The 17,126-nt window shown below is 47.1% G+C and overlaps 1 protein-coding gene across 2 annotated transcripts; it reads left to right on the top strand.

Moving 5' to 3' along the window:
- The first annotated feature begins 11,022 nt into the window (after positions 1–11,022).
- On the top strand, positions 11,023–16,866 carry CD8A (CD8 subunit alpha). Of its 2 annotated transcripts, none has more exons than XM_019749229.2 (6): positions 11,023–11,212; positions 11,311–11,673; positions 12,282–12,392; positions 12,618–12,722; positions 13,349–13,379; positions 15,533–16,866. In XM_019749229.2, exons 1-6 carry the CDS (start codon positions 11,164–11,166, stop codon positions 15,582–15,584), a joined length of 711 nt encoding a protein of 236 aa, XP_019604788.2. In that variant the 5' UTR covers positions 11,023–11,163; the 3' UTR covers positions 15,585–16,866. The 2 variants fall into 2 exon arrangements, with proteins under 2 accessions (XP_019604788.2, XP_019604789.2); XM_019749230.2 differs by having other exon boundaries at positions 11,024–11,212; positions 12,621–12,722; positions 15,533–15,723.
- Positions 16,867–17,126: the final 260 nt, after the last annotated feature.

The following is a 17,126-nucleotide window of genomic DNA, read 5'->3' as shown; positions in this document are numbered from 1 at the left end:
TGAAATCTATGTAATTTTACTAACAATTGTCATCCCAATAAACTTTAAAAAAAGAAAAAGAAAAAGAAAAAAAGAAACGGATATGCTACACCAAAAATAAATAAATAAATAAAAAATAAAAATACATTAAATATAGGATTGGAACAAAAAAGACAAAAAACAAAACAAAATAAATACACGAAAATGTTAATTAATAGTGATTATAGTTCCATATTCGCACTATGAGCGATTATTTTTGCTTTTCTATTTTCTATTTTCCAAAATATCTTTAACCAAAACAAGAAGGCAAACGTTTTTAAGTTAAATATTGATAGTACACATCTGAAGCAGTGAGGGATTTAGGGATTTGCTAAAATCACAAATTCAGCCAAGGGTCCACTCACCCACTGCACCCCCTGTACCCCACTCCCATTGTTGTGTCTAATCAGCTCAGGACTTGTGTGAACAACCAAAATCCATGATTCACATCAGAAGAAGAAAAAGTCTGGGCCTAATGACGTTGGTGAGTGGCTGACAGCAGAACACGTTTTGACCAAGGGGCTTTGGTTCCAAGGTTCCAAGGCGAGCACTAGAGCGGAGTGAAATCTGTGCCTAGACCAAAGGAACCTCAGAGAAGCCCTGGTTCCTGTAACCTACCCCTTAATGCTCCGAGGCTTTCCCCCCTGCCAGGCCCGCCAGAGCCCAAAGCGCGCGAAGCTGGACCCGCGGCCCAAACCTTTCTCTTCACAGCGACCTGTGCGTCCTGCACCGGAGACCAGCAGACCCTCCATCTGCCCTAGAATATCCCCGAGCCCCCTGACCTCTTCCTTTTCCTGCCAGATGCTTCCCTCCTCGCCGGGCCCAGAGTCCCCTCTTGGTGCAGCAGGTCAGAATTGACAAGCGAGAGAACCCCGCTCCTCCCCGTCCGCGGCCGTTCAATGCCTCAGCCGAGCCGTCTCCTCCAGGCAACCAGCGGGCAGCGACCAGGTCAGCCCCGGGCGGGGCTCCAGGCGTCCGAGAGGTCCGGTCCTGCTCCCTACCCCGGATCTCGAGTCTGTTCCACCCGGATCTCCAGCCTGGTCCCCCAGGAGCTGCAGTCGGTCCCATTTCATTCTACGACAAGTGAGGAAAGGGGAGTTGGGAGAACTCCCAGCCTGGCCCAAAGAAGAGAGGTTCTCAAACTGGAGACTCCTGTCCACAATTAATGCGCTAACATTTTAGCTATTTCTATGGACGGTGCATTGCACAGGTGGTTTAGGACTAATCGGTAGATTCTGTGGGGGGTAGAGGAGGTTAGGAGTCCACCCGAAATATCCGCCGGTAGATTCTGATGGGGTAGAGTTGCTTAGGAGTCTACCCGAAATATCCCCCGGCCCTATCTTAGGCCACAAATTGCATTTTTTATTAAAGCCGTTTGATCCTCTGTCAAAATGCAAATTCCGCCCTCCATCCTCTACCCCACACCCCAAATAGTAACTTTAGGTGCCAAAGAAAAGTAGGACTCGAAGGGCCAAGTAACTCTTGGGAATCGGGATCCCGAGAAAGAAAAGGGCTCGAGCCGCAGCCGTGGGGAGACTGGGGCTAGGTGGGGACGTAAACAGGGCTGGAGCCGGGTGGCTGGATAGGAACGCGCACGTGCTTCAGTTTTGCTTGTGGTCCAGCGCGCACTGAATTCCGATTCTCTCCGGGAGCCCAATTAAGCCCGAACTAGAGCTACGCCGCCACCTGCTGGATTGAACGCGCGCTTTCATTTTATTCAGGGCGGGCCCCGCGGGACTTGGTAGGCAATGTCCTGGGTAGCTAGTCCCAGCTCAGTCAGGGCCTCCTGAATTACTTGTGAAATGCTCCTCCTACCTGGGCCTCCGTTTTTCTTCCTGTATAAAATGAATGTGTTGAACAGGACCTTCTCTGAGTTTACTTCCAAGTCCGGATTCTAGATCTTTCCTCTCTTCTCACCTCCCAACCCCCCTCCCCCCACTCCCAGCCCCCCATCTCACTCCACCACTCCACCCCCATCTTACTCCACCCCCCCCCACCCCCGCCAGGCGCCCTCAGGTGCTTCTTCCTCTTCTCCCCACCCCATGGCCCTGCCCACCGGGCTATGGGACCCCAGTTTCTGCCTCAGTGCTGCAGGCTGAGCTCTGTGGCCTATGGGTGCAGCTGCTAAAGACCTGAACCGGGCCACTGTTTCCTGGGGTAAGAAAGGAAATGTGCTGGTGCTTGTTGGGGGCTTGCAATGCACAGGAAAAATAACTCCCACTGAGACGTGTTGGGAGGGACCCAGGCCTTGTATCAACCAGGCTGGATATTTCAGACCTCTGCCAAGGCTGGCCCAGAGAATTGTACAGAATGAGCAACTGAACAAGAGAAGGAATGTAAGCGCCTTGCACCAGCTGCTGTGAGCTGGCCCCCACCTCCCTTCCAGTATCAACTCAGCCTCAACCGACAGTTGTTGGGGCTCCTTCTCCAAACACACTGTGCTGCAGCTGACCATCCTGCCCTTGCAGCAATGCAGGCCTGCAGCCGGCTCCCCACCCCACTCCACCAAGCTTGCTTTTCCTCCTCCTTTAAGACTGAGTTCCAGCTCAGTGGCCCTAGTAGTCCTGGTCGCCCTCCTCAGCCACCCTCCCCTCCCTTTGCTGAGGGTGTCGACCTGGGCTTGGCTCCTCACTGCACCCACCACATCCTAGCACCCCATAGAGGGTAGTATCATTGTCTGTCCCCACTGCTGGCACCTGCAGAACTGGAATCGGTGCCCAAGGCAGCAGCAGGCCATGAAGTAGGGCACCGACTGAAAACCCCACTGGCACCCCAGCTCCATGTAGTTCCTCTCAACTGCACAACCGCTTGAGGGGTATGGAAACACACTCTCTACAGTCCAAGTAAGAAGCTGACTATGGGGCTAGGGGAGAACTTATTTCATGGCTCTGCCTCTGTGTTCTACACATGTAGGAACATTCCCCATGAACTGGATACCTCAGCGTCTGAGGTATGGAGGAAGCAGCTCACTTCTCTCCTTTGCTAAATGGAAGAGGTGAAAACAATCCTGAGAACCCCTTTAATCCCCTTCACTCCACCCCCACCCAAAGACAGAGGGAAGAGGAGCTGGAGGATTAGCAGAAGAGGAAGCAAGGGGAAAGCCCTTGGTTTCTCTGTCTTCTTTCCTTCCCAAGCTCTGCCTTTTCTGCCAGAGTCTTAACTGTCAATACAACAGGACTCAGCATGGCCCATGAATAAAAAGAGCTGGAGGCTCATTTGGTTGCTGAAATTAGAAGTGCACAATTTTTGGAAAGAAATCGGGTTCTCTTAGCACCACCAAAATTTGTGTTTTAAGTGAGGGGAGTTCTGGAAAGCAGGGACGGTACTTTGTGTGTGGAAATTACATTGTTGACGCCCAACAGAGCGGTGGGCTAAGAATGCAAGCAGGCACTTTGCAGAAGAGGCACGCTGAATGGCCAACAGGTGACAAGATGTTCCTTCTCAACCTTAATTAGAGAAATGCAGGTTAAACAACGAGATACCAACTCACAGCTATCAGATTGGCAGAATTGAAAAGACTGACAAAACCTTGTGGGTAAATAGAAACATATCCACAGCTGATGTAAGTATGAACTGGTACCACCACTTGGCAGAAAAAGTTGCAAAATAGCTACGGGGTTGAAGAGAAGCATATGTTTTCAGTCAGTCATTCCTCACAAGGTCAACATCTTCCTTAAGTCATTCCTCTTCCAGGCCAACACCCTAGAGAAGATCTTGCACCTAGACTCTAAGGAATATGTATAAGGATGTTCTCTGTTTATAACAACAAAAACTGAAACAGCCTAAAGGTCTCCAGCAACAGAGGAATGGATAAATTAACAGTGGCAGTTGTGATGAAATCTTCTCCTCCAAGACATGAAAGACTATGATGTACTCCTATATTCACTAAAACAAATTTTATTGTAGCAAAATACACATATTTACTATCTGAACCATTTTTAAGCATACACTTTGGTGATAGTAAATATATTCTCATTATTGTGCAATCTATCTCCAGAACTCTTATCTAGTAAAACTGAAACGCTATATCCATTAGACAATAACTCCCCACACCTCCAACCCCTAGCCCCTGGCAACCACCAATCTACTTTCTGTCTCTGATTTTGACTACTCTACATACCTCATATAAGTAGAATCACACATTATTTGTCTTTTTTGTAACTGGCTTATTTCGCTTAGCATAATGTCGTCAAGTTTCATTCATTTTTGTAGTATATGTCAAAATTTCCTTCTGTTTTAAGGCTGCATAATATTCCACTTTATGAAGATACCACACTTTGATTATTCATTCATTTATCCATCCATGAGCACCTGGGTAGCTTCCACGTTTTAGCTGCTGTGAATAAGTGCTGCTATGAATGTGGGTATGCTCCTTCATTCAGTTTTAGTATGACATTGAACACTTTTCATCATAAATAGTTGTAAAGCACATAATTTCCAATGTGTTGTAAATATTGATATTTTAAAATTAAACATTTACATCACTCTTTCTAATTGTTCCTAATAGACTATAAATAAATAATATATCAATTTTATTTCAACTATCACCCATTTTAAAAATATAAGAACAAGTTCTTTAACTTTTGGAAATATTTTATCATTCCTTTTTCTCCTCAAACATGAATTCTAAACCATTTCCTCCATAGAAGTTTATTCTAATGTAATGGATTCTTATGCTTGAAGACGTTTTATTGATTATTCTTTTCTGCCAAAAAAGTATATGTTGAAATTTTAATTTTCTGTAACCATAAATTTCTAAGTATTAAAATTTATTTAGATTACACCATCATTACAACTATTAGTAGTGCACAATTGTTCAAAAATAACAAATAAATTATGAAACTTGAAAATTAATTTTTAAATATAAAAAGTAACCCTGGGAAATATTGTACTATAGTTAAGCAAGATGTTACCATTGGGAGAAACCAGGTGAAGGGAATTCAGGATCTTTCTGTACAATTTTTATAACAGCAATGTCAATCTACAATTATCTCAAAATAAGAAGTTTCATTAAAAAGTAACTTTGAGGAGAAATTCAGCTCTTAGAGTTGAATAGGTCCAATTAGTTAATGAAGCCATAGGATAATGTTACTTATTGCTAGAATGAGACAACTTCTTATTCTCTCTACTCCATCCAAGTTTTGACTAAGGATCCCTGGAACATAATTCAAACATTGTCCCAGCTTCCTCTGGCATCTTGGGATGCCCTCCTCTCTTTGCTTTTGATGTCTTGTGGTTCACTTTGGTATGCTCAGAGATAAATATACGAGGTCTGACAATTAAGTTTGTGAACTTGTTACAACGTTGTTGCTAACCTTTTTTGATATTAGAGGGATTATTCATTATGAATTTGTACCAACTGGACAAACAGTTAACCAAATTTACTATTTGGAAGTGCTGACAGGCTGCATAAAAAAGTTAGACGACCTACACTTTTCGCCACCAATTCATGGCTCTTCGATCACGACAATGCACCAGCTCACACGGCACTGCCTATGAGGGAGTTTTTAGACAGTGAACAAATAACTGTATTGGAACACCCTCCCTACTCACATGATCTGGCCCCCAATGACTGCTTTCTTTACCTGAAGATAAAAGAAATATTAAAAGGAAGACATTTTGATGACATTCAGGACATCAAGTGTAATACGACGACAGCTCTGATGGCTATTCCGGAAAAAGAGTTCCAAAATTGCTTTGAAGGGTGGACTAAGCACTGGCATCACTGCATAGCTTCCCAAGGGGAGTACTTCAAAGGTGACCATAGTGATATTCAGCAATGAAGTATGTAGCACTTTTCCTAGGATGAGTTCACAAACCTAATTGTCAGACCTCGTACTTTTACTTATCTTATTTGGCACTCTGAGAGCACTTGTGTATTTAATTATGGAAATTCTCAGTCATAATCTCTTCCAATATTCCTTCTCCACATTCCCTTTATTTTCCTCTTTCTGAAATCCTATTGAATATTTCACAGTGCTAAACATTTCACATTCCACATCTCAACAGCTTTTCAAACTGCTTCTGTCCTTAACTGCTTCTGTGTTTATCTCTCTGCTTTACACCGTCTGTGAATTCCTCAATGCTAGCTTCCATTTTACTAATTATCCCTTCAACTATGTCCAATCTGGAGTGTATCCTAGTTTATATCTAAAGTTTTCATTTCCACTATACTCAGTATTTATTACTATTCAATTTCCTTATTTAATTTCTGCATTTTCTACATGTTCTTGTTCTCTTTATTTTAAACTCTCTTCAGACTGTTACATAATTGGTATCACTTCTGGAGTGAATTCACATCCCAATTTGAGTTAAATGTTCTTATATATACTTTGAATGCATCTACATTCTCCCCTTCCTTCTTCATTTTCTTTCAGCCATACCATGACTATGTGTTAAAGCATGGTGTCAGCACCATCTTTACCACAAGTCCAATGCCTCATTCTCATCAAGCTCTCTCCTAATTCTAACCTCGTCTCCAAACCAGCCACTTTGTAAAGGCTCTCTTGACCACTCTTACCTGGTATGAACTATCTCTACCTCCTCTGGTTTTTTCCACCCTGCTTTTGCCTTCATTTAGAATTTACCAAACAAGTGTTTCTTGAAAACCAAGTATATGCCACATCCACTATTAAGCACTACAGTATAAACATGAGAAAGTCAAGGTTTCTTCCTCAAGGAACCAAGGGTCTGGGTCATCAAGCTGAATGAGCAAATAAGCCAGTGCTGTGCAGAGTAAGTGCTCCAGTCCAGGGATGCCCAAGATTCATGTGACACTGAGAAGGATGTGGTCTATGATGAGACAAATAAAGAGTTAATGGGAGCAGGCTTGTGAGCTGGCAGGATGGGACAGGCAAAGAGCTAACAGGAGTGAGCTTGTAGGCTAACAGAAACGAGCTTCAACATTAACTGCTTGGCTCTAACTACCCTGGCTAGCACTGCACCTACAAGCTCACAAGCACCTTACATCCATCATAGGTAGAAAGAGAACAGTTCCCAATCGCAACAGCAACCCTCTGCAAACTAACAAACACCCATCAGGAATGGGAACAGAACAGTTCCCAATCACAACAGCAACCCCCTGCAAGCTGACATTCATCACAGATGAGAACAGGACAATTCCCAGTAGAAGGCAATTGTAATAGAGTCCCCCAGCAAGCTGGCAAGCACCCTGTATCCTGCCTGAAAAAATATAGAACTCCAACACTCCTTCTCATCGATGCAGCTGTCCCCCATCAGACTCTACCCTGGCTAAACTCCATTTGCCAGTATCTCTCTCTTACCCCTCTGTATCCACGACTCTCCCTCTCAGACTGCCCGCAAAACTTCTGCCAGTTCCAAACAAAACTGTCTCTCTCTCTCTCTCTCTCTCTCTCTCTCTCTCTCTCTTTCTCTGACTTTTCAATAAATCTTTGTTTATTGTTATAGAGTCTCATAAATTCTTTTACATTCTGCAAACGACCAGGAGTTAATTCTACACCAAGACAGTCTGTACTGCACAGAAGTGGGAGGGTGCAAGATACTGGGCCCCATAAGCAGGAAATCCTTGAGCTGGATTTTGAGAAAGAGGAGTTAACCAAGCAGAGCTAAGGACATCCCAGGTGGAGGGAATAGCCTGCTCTACGGCACTGAGGTGGAAAGGAGCAAGGACCCTTTCAAAAACAGAGAGACACCAAACCTAGGACATGTAAAGAAGGCAAGCAGGAAACGGTGGAGATGGGGCTGCAGAGCCCCAGGCAACATTTGGGACTCCCCAATGTTCTCCTAGGAACCGGGCAAAGCCCTTGTGGGTTGAAGCACGGGTGTGGCAGGACAAGGTTTTCACTGGAAGGGACCAGAAGCAATGGAAAGGACCAGAATAGAAGTGGGGCCAGGTAGGAGACCATTTCAAAAATCCAAGCAAGAGATGACAGCACCCTAGACGAACTTGGAGGTCACAAAATGGAGGAAAGTGGGAGTGGCAGATGTGAGGTAGAATGACAGGTACATATTTGTGATTGAGATAAAGCAAGGCCTGATAACTCCAGGCCTAGATAAGTTAACTCCTTAGTCAAGGGAAGACAGCAGGCAACTTCCACAGCCATGGTTCCAGGTTGCCCCTGAGTCAGCATCTTAGGAACTGTGGCACAGAGCCCTGATTAATCTCGTACTATGGCCCTGCCCACTTATGCGTTCTGAATATGTCTTTAATTTGTGTAAACTAAAATTATTTTGTTTCCATGTTTTAAGGACAAACACCTTGAAAAGAACAAAGACATGTTTAAAATCAGCATAGAAACCAATTATTCTCTTACCCTGTATCTCTCTGGATGTCTTTAAAAATAAGGGGCTTGCTTGGCAGAGTGCAGTTGTTCTCATTTCTTCACATCATCCCGTGTGAGTGTTGTAGTGTGGGAGTTGGGAGCTTACCTGGAGGTGAGGGGCAGGCCCCATCTAGCCTTCGGCACACCTGTCCCTACAGCAAGCAATCATCCCCAGAACTTTCGTAATTGCATCTGCTCTCCTGCCTGCTAGAGAGCGGATGTCATTGTGGTTACATTGAGAATCCACCACATTCTGTGAAAAATATCTTTGGGGTCACAAAGCCTCCTTGGTGGGTTAGACATGTTGCCTTGGCATCCCCCTCACCCTTGGTCGTGCTCTGTTCAAAGGGACTGCCACACCCATGACTGATATTTTCTTAGCCACAAGGCTGGAAGGACTCCAAGGCAACAGCAGCTCACTTCCAGGGGACTGAGATGAGACTACTCTATTTTCAAACATTGGACCCCCAAATCTGATCATCATCATACTCAGAGGCATAGTTCCCAAGATCGAAATATCTACAGGTTGACTTTGGCTCCCGTCCATGCGTCCTCCGCAAGGCAAGGTATACTTTCATAGCTGTCCATCCTCTTTACACCTGCCTGATTGCATCCTTTGACCAGCAATGTCATTTGACACTCTTTGCAATGGGAACAGAGATGAAGCAAAATGGGAAGCTGCTGTTTAATATGAGGATCGCCATGTTGGTGGCCTGTTTGGGCTTGGCTGTTGCCTTCATTTATGTGAGTTAAGGCACAGCACTGTGTCTACACAACCAGGGACACACACACACACACACACATCAATATGCCAGGGGATCCACTGCTATGTATCCCATTCATAACCATCATTACAAAGGGTTTCTTTCCTCAATGTCTCTCATCTTTCATTTGAAAGTGTTACATATACTGGTGCAAGTCCTCAATAATACAGATGTATTATATCTACAACAGCCTTGCTAGTAATTACAAAAATTGAGAAACTACTTAAATGAAAATGCACCCACTTAGAAGAATGGGGTAGTTCCACATGTGCTGACATGAAAAGCTTTCCTTCTCCTGTTAGATAAGGAAGGTAGTTGCAAAAAACATATACATAGTACAACCACATGTGTCTCAAATAGTGTATAAACATGTTTTGCACAAGAACTATCTGAGGGACACATTCAACTGTAACAGTGATTTTCTCTGGAAAATGGATGACTATGAGGAAAGTTGAGACAGAGAACTTTTCCTGTATTCTTTTTTGTATTGTCTGAAGTTTTTAAAGAATACGTAATTCTTGTAAGTTAAAAGACACTTAAAAAAACAATCTTAGATATAAAATGTTAAACATTCCATGTTAGAGTAAGCTCCTTGGATGCTTCGAGGCAGGGAGGGGAACATTGAAGTCAAAGCAATTTTTTTTTAAAGCCCATTCAACACTTAAGTTCGGACCTCACAAAGGGAGTGTGAGCCGAAAACACAGCTCAGCCCAAGCTGTGATGTGACATCCAGAGGGTGTCTGGGACACAGTCCCCACAGGGCAGAACTCACAGGTAGGGCAGACACATGGAACGGATAATGCCAGGTGGCTTGACCGTAGAATCAAGCAGCAGTGTAAAGTGCATCCAATATAGGATTCAAAGTGGGAAGGCGCGGAAACTGAAGAAATGGGAGGAGAGCACTCACTGGATCAGGAAGGTTTCAGGCGAGCAATAGACAAAAAGGAAGGGACATGTGTGTGCCAGGGCCAGACAGGGAAAACTGCCTTCACCCATGCATTCACCAGGGCTACACACATCCCTGCGTCGCACCCAGAGCTGGGGGTACTGAGAAATGAGGTCCAAGTCCCACAGCACCGGAGCTGGCCCCAGGGCATAAAAAGAAAGCCTTCGAAGCAAAGGGAACAGCAAAGGCAAGAGGAGTCCGGAGTTAGACAACCTCAAGCCCTGTGAGGAGGCAGTGATGGGGGATTGAGCGGAGGCTGGGAGAAGCCAGCACCCAAAACAAAGGCTCTGAGCCAAGCTGGGGTTAAGCATCCATCCAGTCCTGCAGATCCTGGGAGGCAGCAGGAGTGACACTATTAGATCCTTTTATGAGACTAATGTTTGCAGCCGGTGGTTGGAGGACTGTCCAGGAGAGAGACTGGTATGGAGGCTGTTGCAATGACCCTAAGAAGGAACGAGGCTGTGTGGCAAAGGTTTAGACACTGAGAGAAAGCCCCGAGGGTGTGATCAGCAGAGGACCAGCCCCACACAAGACTGAGCTGTGACTGCCTCGCGGAAGTCTACGAAGAGGAAGGGCGAAGGTCCTCCCTGAGTCAACACCGGACTCCCCCGACTGAGTTTCGAGAAGTGGGCAAGTCACTAAACTCCTCTACCTTCTCAGCCCTCGAAACACATTTTGCCGACAAAGCCCCAAGGTAACTATGCTAGAGACACTTTTTGAGCCAGGGCAAAGAAAGTGGACACTCCTCTGTGCTTTCCTGCTCACTCTCACCCTCAGGTCTTGAATCTCTAATCTCTCTTCATCCTCTGTCACCCCACAAGAGCGCCATTTCCAACTGCTATTTCCAAGCCTTTTCCTTGGTCCTCAAAGCTGCAGTTCTCAAATACCCCCAGCCGCTGGCAAGGCTGCCTCGACGGCTCCCATGCGCGGGCCCCAGCTCCCTCCCTGGGCTGGAAGGTGACAACCGCGAGAAGGAGGGCGACCTCTTCGCCTGGGCTTCGGATGACATCACATCCTCCCAACTCGAAATCGGGCTCGGCGGCCGTCGGAAGGGCGCAACTTTCCTGCTGGGCCACTGTCTCCAGCGCCTCCACTCGGTCTGAGGTGCCAGCTGAGCCGCGCCGCGGGAGCCATGGTCCTGCGGGTGACCCTGCTGTTCCTGCCGCTGGCCCTGCTGCTCTGTGAGTTTGCGACCCTCATGGAAAACGGGAGTGGGGTGGGGGCGGAGTTGGGGGGGGCGTGGGGCTCCCGGCTCAGCCTGTCCGCCTGTCCCCCGCAGATGCTGCCGTGGCCCTCGGGTGGTCCGCGTTCCGGGTGAAGACTCAGAAAAAGCCGAGGCTGGGCGATTCAGTGACGCTGGAATGTGAGGTGCTGCTGTCCAGCGCGGCGCCGGGCTGCTCGTGGCTCTATCTGCCGCCGGGACCCGTCACCAGCCCCCGCTTCCAAATGTACCTCTCCCAAAGCCGGGTCAGGATGGCGGAGGGGCTGGACAGCAAGTGGATCTCGGGTGAGAGGACCCAGGACAAGGTCTACCGCCTCACCCTGAAGAGCTTGCGAAAAGACGACGAAGGCTACTATTTCTGCGCGGTCTTGAGCAACTCCATATGGCACTTCAGCAGCTTGATGCCAGTCTTCCTGCCAGGTCCGGGCGGCAGAGGGCGCGGCTCCTCTCGGTGTGGGGTTTGGGACTCATCTCTGAACCCATTTTTTCATATAGACGCTCCCCTTTCGAGCCTCTTAGCGCCCTTGGGGGCTACTTAGATACTGTTCCCATTTCACAGACGAGGCAACTGAGGCTAAGGTACGGCTATTTAGGTACTGAAGATGGCTTTTTAGGTTCGGCCCATCTGGGCTCGAGTTCAGGTATTTGTGTGGTCCTGGGTACCGTATTTAAATTCTCTGAGCCTGTTTGCTCTTCAGTAAGGTGCGGAGATCAACACAAGCCCACAAGGGAGCGACCCCACCAGGGTTGAGCCCTGGACAGAGGCTGATGGAGGGGAGCTAGCTCCTGCGTTCCAGTCGGAGTGGCCGCGTGCGGTACGCGCCCGCCACGTAGGGGTCATCGCAGAGCAGGAGATCGTCACCCTATCTCCCCCGTCTTGAGAGCAGAATGAAGTGCGGGCGACAGTCTATCCTCCGGTGGAACACCCGGAGGAGGAGGCCCCCAGCGCAGAGGCGCGCGGAGCGGCGGGGAGGGTGAAGGTCCATATCCCCAGCCCGGCTCCCAACCACGCTCTGTTGCTCCTGCAGCGAAGCCCACCCCGATGCCCACGCGGCCGCCACCCACGCCGGCGCCCACCAACGCGTCTCAGCCGGCGACCCTGCGCCCGGAGACGTGCGGGCCAGCGGCAGGGAGCGCAGGTGAGGCAGCTGCAGGGTCCGGAGGCGAGGACAGGCCAGGGGCGGTGCAGACCGCGTGGAGAGCCCTGCTAGGGCCAATTCTGATCCTGGACGTAGCGCCGAAGGCTGTCCGAATGGTGGGGAAACCAAGACCCGGAGCCGGGAGACTTGCCGGGCTGTCCGGGGTGGGGGGTGGGGGTGGAGGATCCGGGCCCTCCTAAATGTCGGTGTCTTCGGTGTCGTCAGTAGACACGACGCGGCTGCACTGTGTTACCTACATCTGGGCGCCTCTGGCTGGGACCTGCGGGGCCCTTCTCCTGTCTCTGCTCATCGCGGTCATCTGTAACCGCAGTAAGTCCTAGGGAATCGCGGCGGGGAGCGTTCCCTCGCGTTGCGCTGCTTGCTCCAGGCGGCTCTTATGGGGAGATGGGGTTGAGATTTCTGGGACTCGGAGCTGCACCGCAGCGCCCGACACAGCCTATTTCTTCCTGGAGCCTGGACGCGGGAAAACCTCTCCCCGCCCCTCTTCCATTCTCGGAAGTTTTTTTTGGAAGATAGCGCCCATCTATCCCCAAGCGACAGCAGCGGGTGTGTTCCATCCGCGCAGCGGGTAGTGAGAGCACAAGCCCGGGCTTATTACAGAAGGGGGAGGGGGCCTCTGGGACCCACGAGGGCTGGGTCAAAGCGACCACGGGTTGTGGTTTATCCTTGGCACCCTCCCTGCGAAACCCCTATCGGGCTTTGGGTCCCGCGCAGGTGATTGTACCAACCCATGTTCACCCACGTCTGTATTTGCAGTGTTTTTGAAATTGATGTATAAAGGGACGTTTTAAAAAAGCCCTCACTTGGGCTCTCAATAGTTATAATCCTAAAGAAACAGGAAAAGGGAAGAAGAAACCATATTTGGCGACTATTGGCAGGGGTACGGGGAGTGGGGGAGGGGGCAATCACTTTACCTCTTCTTTTTCTTTACCCAGGAAACCGGAGACGCGTTTGCAAATGTCCCAGGTGAGTCTCTTATAACCGCCTGGGCTAACCCCCTGGGCAGCCCTGGGCTCAGGTCCTAGCTTTCCAAGCAGCCGGTGGTGGGAACCTTTCCCAAAGAGAGGCCATGGCTGTGGAGTCCTGGGGACGGGGAGTCAGCATAGTGACGGCCAGAGAGGCAGAAAGCTGGCAACTGGGGAAAATGGAGGCCCAGGTAGGGCTGATGGGGGAGCAGTGTGACTTAGGCAAATCTGCATCTTATTTGGCAGAGCCCCAAAACACCCATCTGAAGGTTTCCCCTAATCAACCCTAGCTTCTCAAAAGACCTTAGGTCTCTTTATCTGGATGATTCCATCTGGGTTTTGCTGTTTTCTTAAGAAAAAATAATTTTTCTACTAACCTGATCTAGTTTTTTTGAGAGTCGATGGTTTATCACCGGAACTAAGTAAGTAATGGCCTTGGTTCCTAATTTCCCTGTGCTGGTACAGGGCCTTGATTTCCTGCCAAGGACTGGAGTGGAAGAAAGGGGGGACCAGAGGCAGGGACAGTTAGCTATCTGGCAGCTCCAGTGACTGCCCCATCCAGTTCCAGCCCAGGACCATTCTGAACTGACCACGAAAACAAAAACGAAAACAAAAACCAGGCCCTCAAGTCTCCTCTCTCCTGCTGAGGCTGAGGCGACCCTGGGCTAGCATCCAACAAGCACCCACTATCGCCCCGCACTGTGATGGGGGTTCCTCTCAGGATCTCTCTTATCCTCACAGCAACCCCATGTGGTAGACACCATGGTCCCATCCCCCTCACAGATCAGCAGCTCAGAGATCAGGAAACCTACCCCAGAAGACAGAGACATGATCACACTCAGATCATCCATAATAATAGCCACCATTTGATGAAAGCTTACAGTGTACCCGTTACTATATATGTGTATATATGTATATATATACATATATATATATATACATAATGTATTTTAAAAAGATATATATTTTTTTAAATTTTCATTTCATAAAAATCTTTAAAATCGTTACTGTGACCACTATTTTACAGACAGGGAAACTCATGCTTAGGACATGTAGTAACGAGTTCAAGGCCATAAAGCCAGCAAGTAGCAGAGCTGCAACTTCTACCCAAAACTTGGGCTCCTTCCTGTGGTTGGTGGCTAAGGGAGGAGAAAATTAACAATAACCAATTATATTCACCAGTTCCTTTCAGTAGATGAAAACATTTCAAATTTTATACCTGGGGTTTGCATTTCACATTTCTTAATATTTCTCTGCAGGGATCCAAATTCAACATTTACACATCACTATTTTTAACAATGGAATTGTAATGAATTTCCCATGTGTGTAGTATAGGTGATATACCAAAGGGACAAAGACTCTAAAAACAGAAAAGGATTTTTAACTATTTCAATACTTGGGGTGCAGTTGGGAGCTTTTGGAGAAGACTCATCCCTTACCTCATCTTTTCTGAATATTCTCATTTTGAAATGAATAACTGATAATAGAACTCTGCCCTGAAATACAAAGCTATGCAGACTAAACATCTCCTGGGAATCTACAAACCTGAGTTAACACACTCAGTGATAGTCAAGGGCAGCTCACCTTCAACAGAAAGGGTTTGGACACTCATGACAAATTAGCCCACTTAGGAGGTGCTAGCCCAGCACTGAATTAACACACATTTTTAGTGTGACATCAAATATGGGTTGTCACTTAGGTAAAGTGGCTCTACTTGGCTGATGGTGGTGGTTTGCTCACATCCTCCCCTATCCCTGTGACCCTCCTGGGGGCTGAGAATCAGGTCAGCTGACGACTTTGGTTATCAGCCTCCTTCTCTTACCTCCATGGAGACCTTGACAAAGGCTCCAAGAAATAGTCTAACTGGGTTCAGATCCCGGCTCCACCACCTCCTAGTTATGTGGCCTTAGGCACGTTGTCTAACCTCTCGTTACCAGCGCCTGTCTCTTAGGTTGCTGTGAGGATTCAACAAGATGGCACAAGTAAGGTAGTTGGCAAGTTGCTGATGTCATTCAGCCAATCCCATGCTGGTGCCTCAGGGACAAGTCCTCAGACCCTTAAAAGGCTTGGAGGGTGGGGAGGCTGGGGAGACTTAAATGAACACGGCATTGCATTGCACGTTCTCTTGCTGCAATGACAGTTCCTCTCTTTTAGGCCCCTGGTCAGGCCGGGAGGCAAGCTCAACCCTTCAGAGAGATATGTCTAACATGGCAACGGGCCCTGCGCGACAGCCACTACAAGACTCCATACTGAGAACTCGCCTTACAAGGAGAGCAACCGTCCCCCTTCCTTTTGGTTTTTTCAGCCTTTCTTATGTGTTCATTCTCGTTATTATTATCTTTATGGGTTGGTGGCGGAAGTGTTACTCTTTATGTCTTTACTTAAATTGACACAAAACAAAACTAGATAATGTCTAAGGTATACTGTAAAGGTTACAATACCACTGTGCACACATATTGGGGGAAAGGACAGGCTGTGTTCTCAGACCAGGCCATTAGAGCTGGTTGGGGGCCTTACAACCATTCGGTCCGAACCTTTCTTCCACCCATTTTACAGAGGAGGAAGCTGAAGTCCAGAGATGGGGAGAAGCTTGATCAGAGTCCCAGCAAGGCTGGGGCTCTTCCTCTACACCATTCAGGTTTTTCTTCTGGAAGCCTCTGCCTCGGCGTGAGGTTCTGTGTCTCAAAGCACAAGGGAACAAGTCATTTCTTGAGCACCTGTGATAGACGCCCATTACTGCACCCAGAACCCCGAGAAGGTAATGAAATAAGAGAACTTCTGCCTTTCGCACAATGTAGTTGAACAGTATCAGACTTTTCTATAAGCAAGCATGAAATTGCATAGACAGTAGGAATTCCTCAAATAAAGTGGATGGGGTGAACTGAACCCTAAAAAATGAATAACTTGATCTCTAAAGAAAAATCTCTAAGTGGAGGCGAAACTACTGTCCCAACCCTTCATTGTAAAGGGACCCATGAACGAGGAGAAGCCACCTCTTTACAAATATGATCTGAGTATCAGTAAAGTTGAATGGAGGTCCTCTTGAATCTCTAAACTTGAGATGCCATATTTAAACATGCTCCTGGGATCATTGATGACTCTTTAGTTTGTAAAGGCAGAATTGTTAGAGAGCTGTCAGCACCTTCCGGTCTCCCTTCGACCTGCAGTTTTGATGATGTGGCAGAACAGACTCTTCCGGCAAGGAAGCTAATTGCCTAAACTGCTGCCCTGCACATGCATTTCCTCTCTTATGGTGTCGTCCAAGAATGTGTGCTCACTGGAAGAAAAAGCTTAAATAGATAAGGAAATAAGAATCACCCATAATTCTTTAGGTATAATCCATTGTTAGTATTATGGTGTACATTCTTCCTGATTATTTTCTATGCATATATGTAAAATATATAGTGTGCTTTTAAAACAAACAAACATGGGATTGCACGATGCTTTTTATAAAGGACTTTAATAAACTTTAATGGAATAAAATAACATTCCATTTTTGGTTGTGCCATCATTTATTTAACTATTACTCAGCATTTAATTGTTTCCAATTTTTCACTACTATAATACTGCTAAAATTTAGCACACATCTTTATTTCTTTAAAATAAATACCCAAAAGTAAAATTATTGGTTCAGTCCCCTTTCACCTTGGACTCCACATTTTCACATCAATTAAAACAGATTAGCCTCTTCTTGCATCACCTTCCTTTCTTTTGTTCTTTCTGGTAACAGATGAGCTGATACTCTTCT

The sequence above is a fragment of the Rhinolophus sinicus genome, linkage group LG05, assembly GCF_036562045.2.
Source record: "Rhinolophus sinicus isolate RSC01 linkage group LG05, ASM3656204v1, whole genome shotgun sequence".
Lineage (NCBI taxonomy): Eukaryota > Metazoa > Chordata > Mammalia > Chiroptera > Rhinolophidae > Rhinolophus > Rhinolophus sinicus.
Note: the sequence above shows the minus strand (reverse complement) of the source record. Positions and strands in the feature narration are given on the sequence as shown.

Bases quoted from the DNA above. Each gene is read 5' to 3' on its own strand.
- CD8A (XM_019749229.2), top strand. From the start codon at position 11,164: ATGGTCCTGCGGGTGACCCTGCTGTTCCTGCCGCTGGCCCTGCTGCTC. The intron at 11,674-12,281 runs GTCCGGGCGGCA...TTGCTCCTGCAG, and splicing joins GATGCCAGTCTTCCTGCCAG to CGAAGCCCACCCCGATGCCC. The intron at 12,723-13,348 runs GTAAGTCCTAGG...TTCTTTACCCAG, and splicing joins CGCGGTCATCTGTAACCGCA to GAAACCGGAGACGCGTTTGC.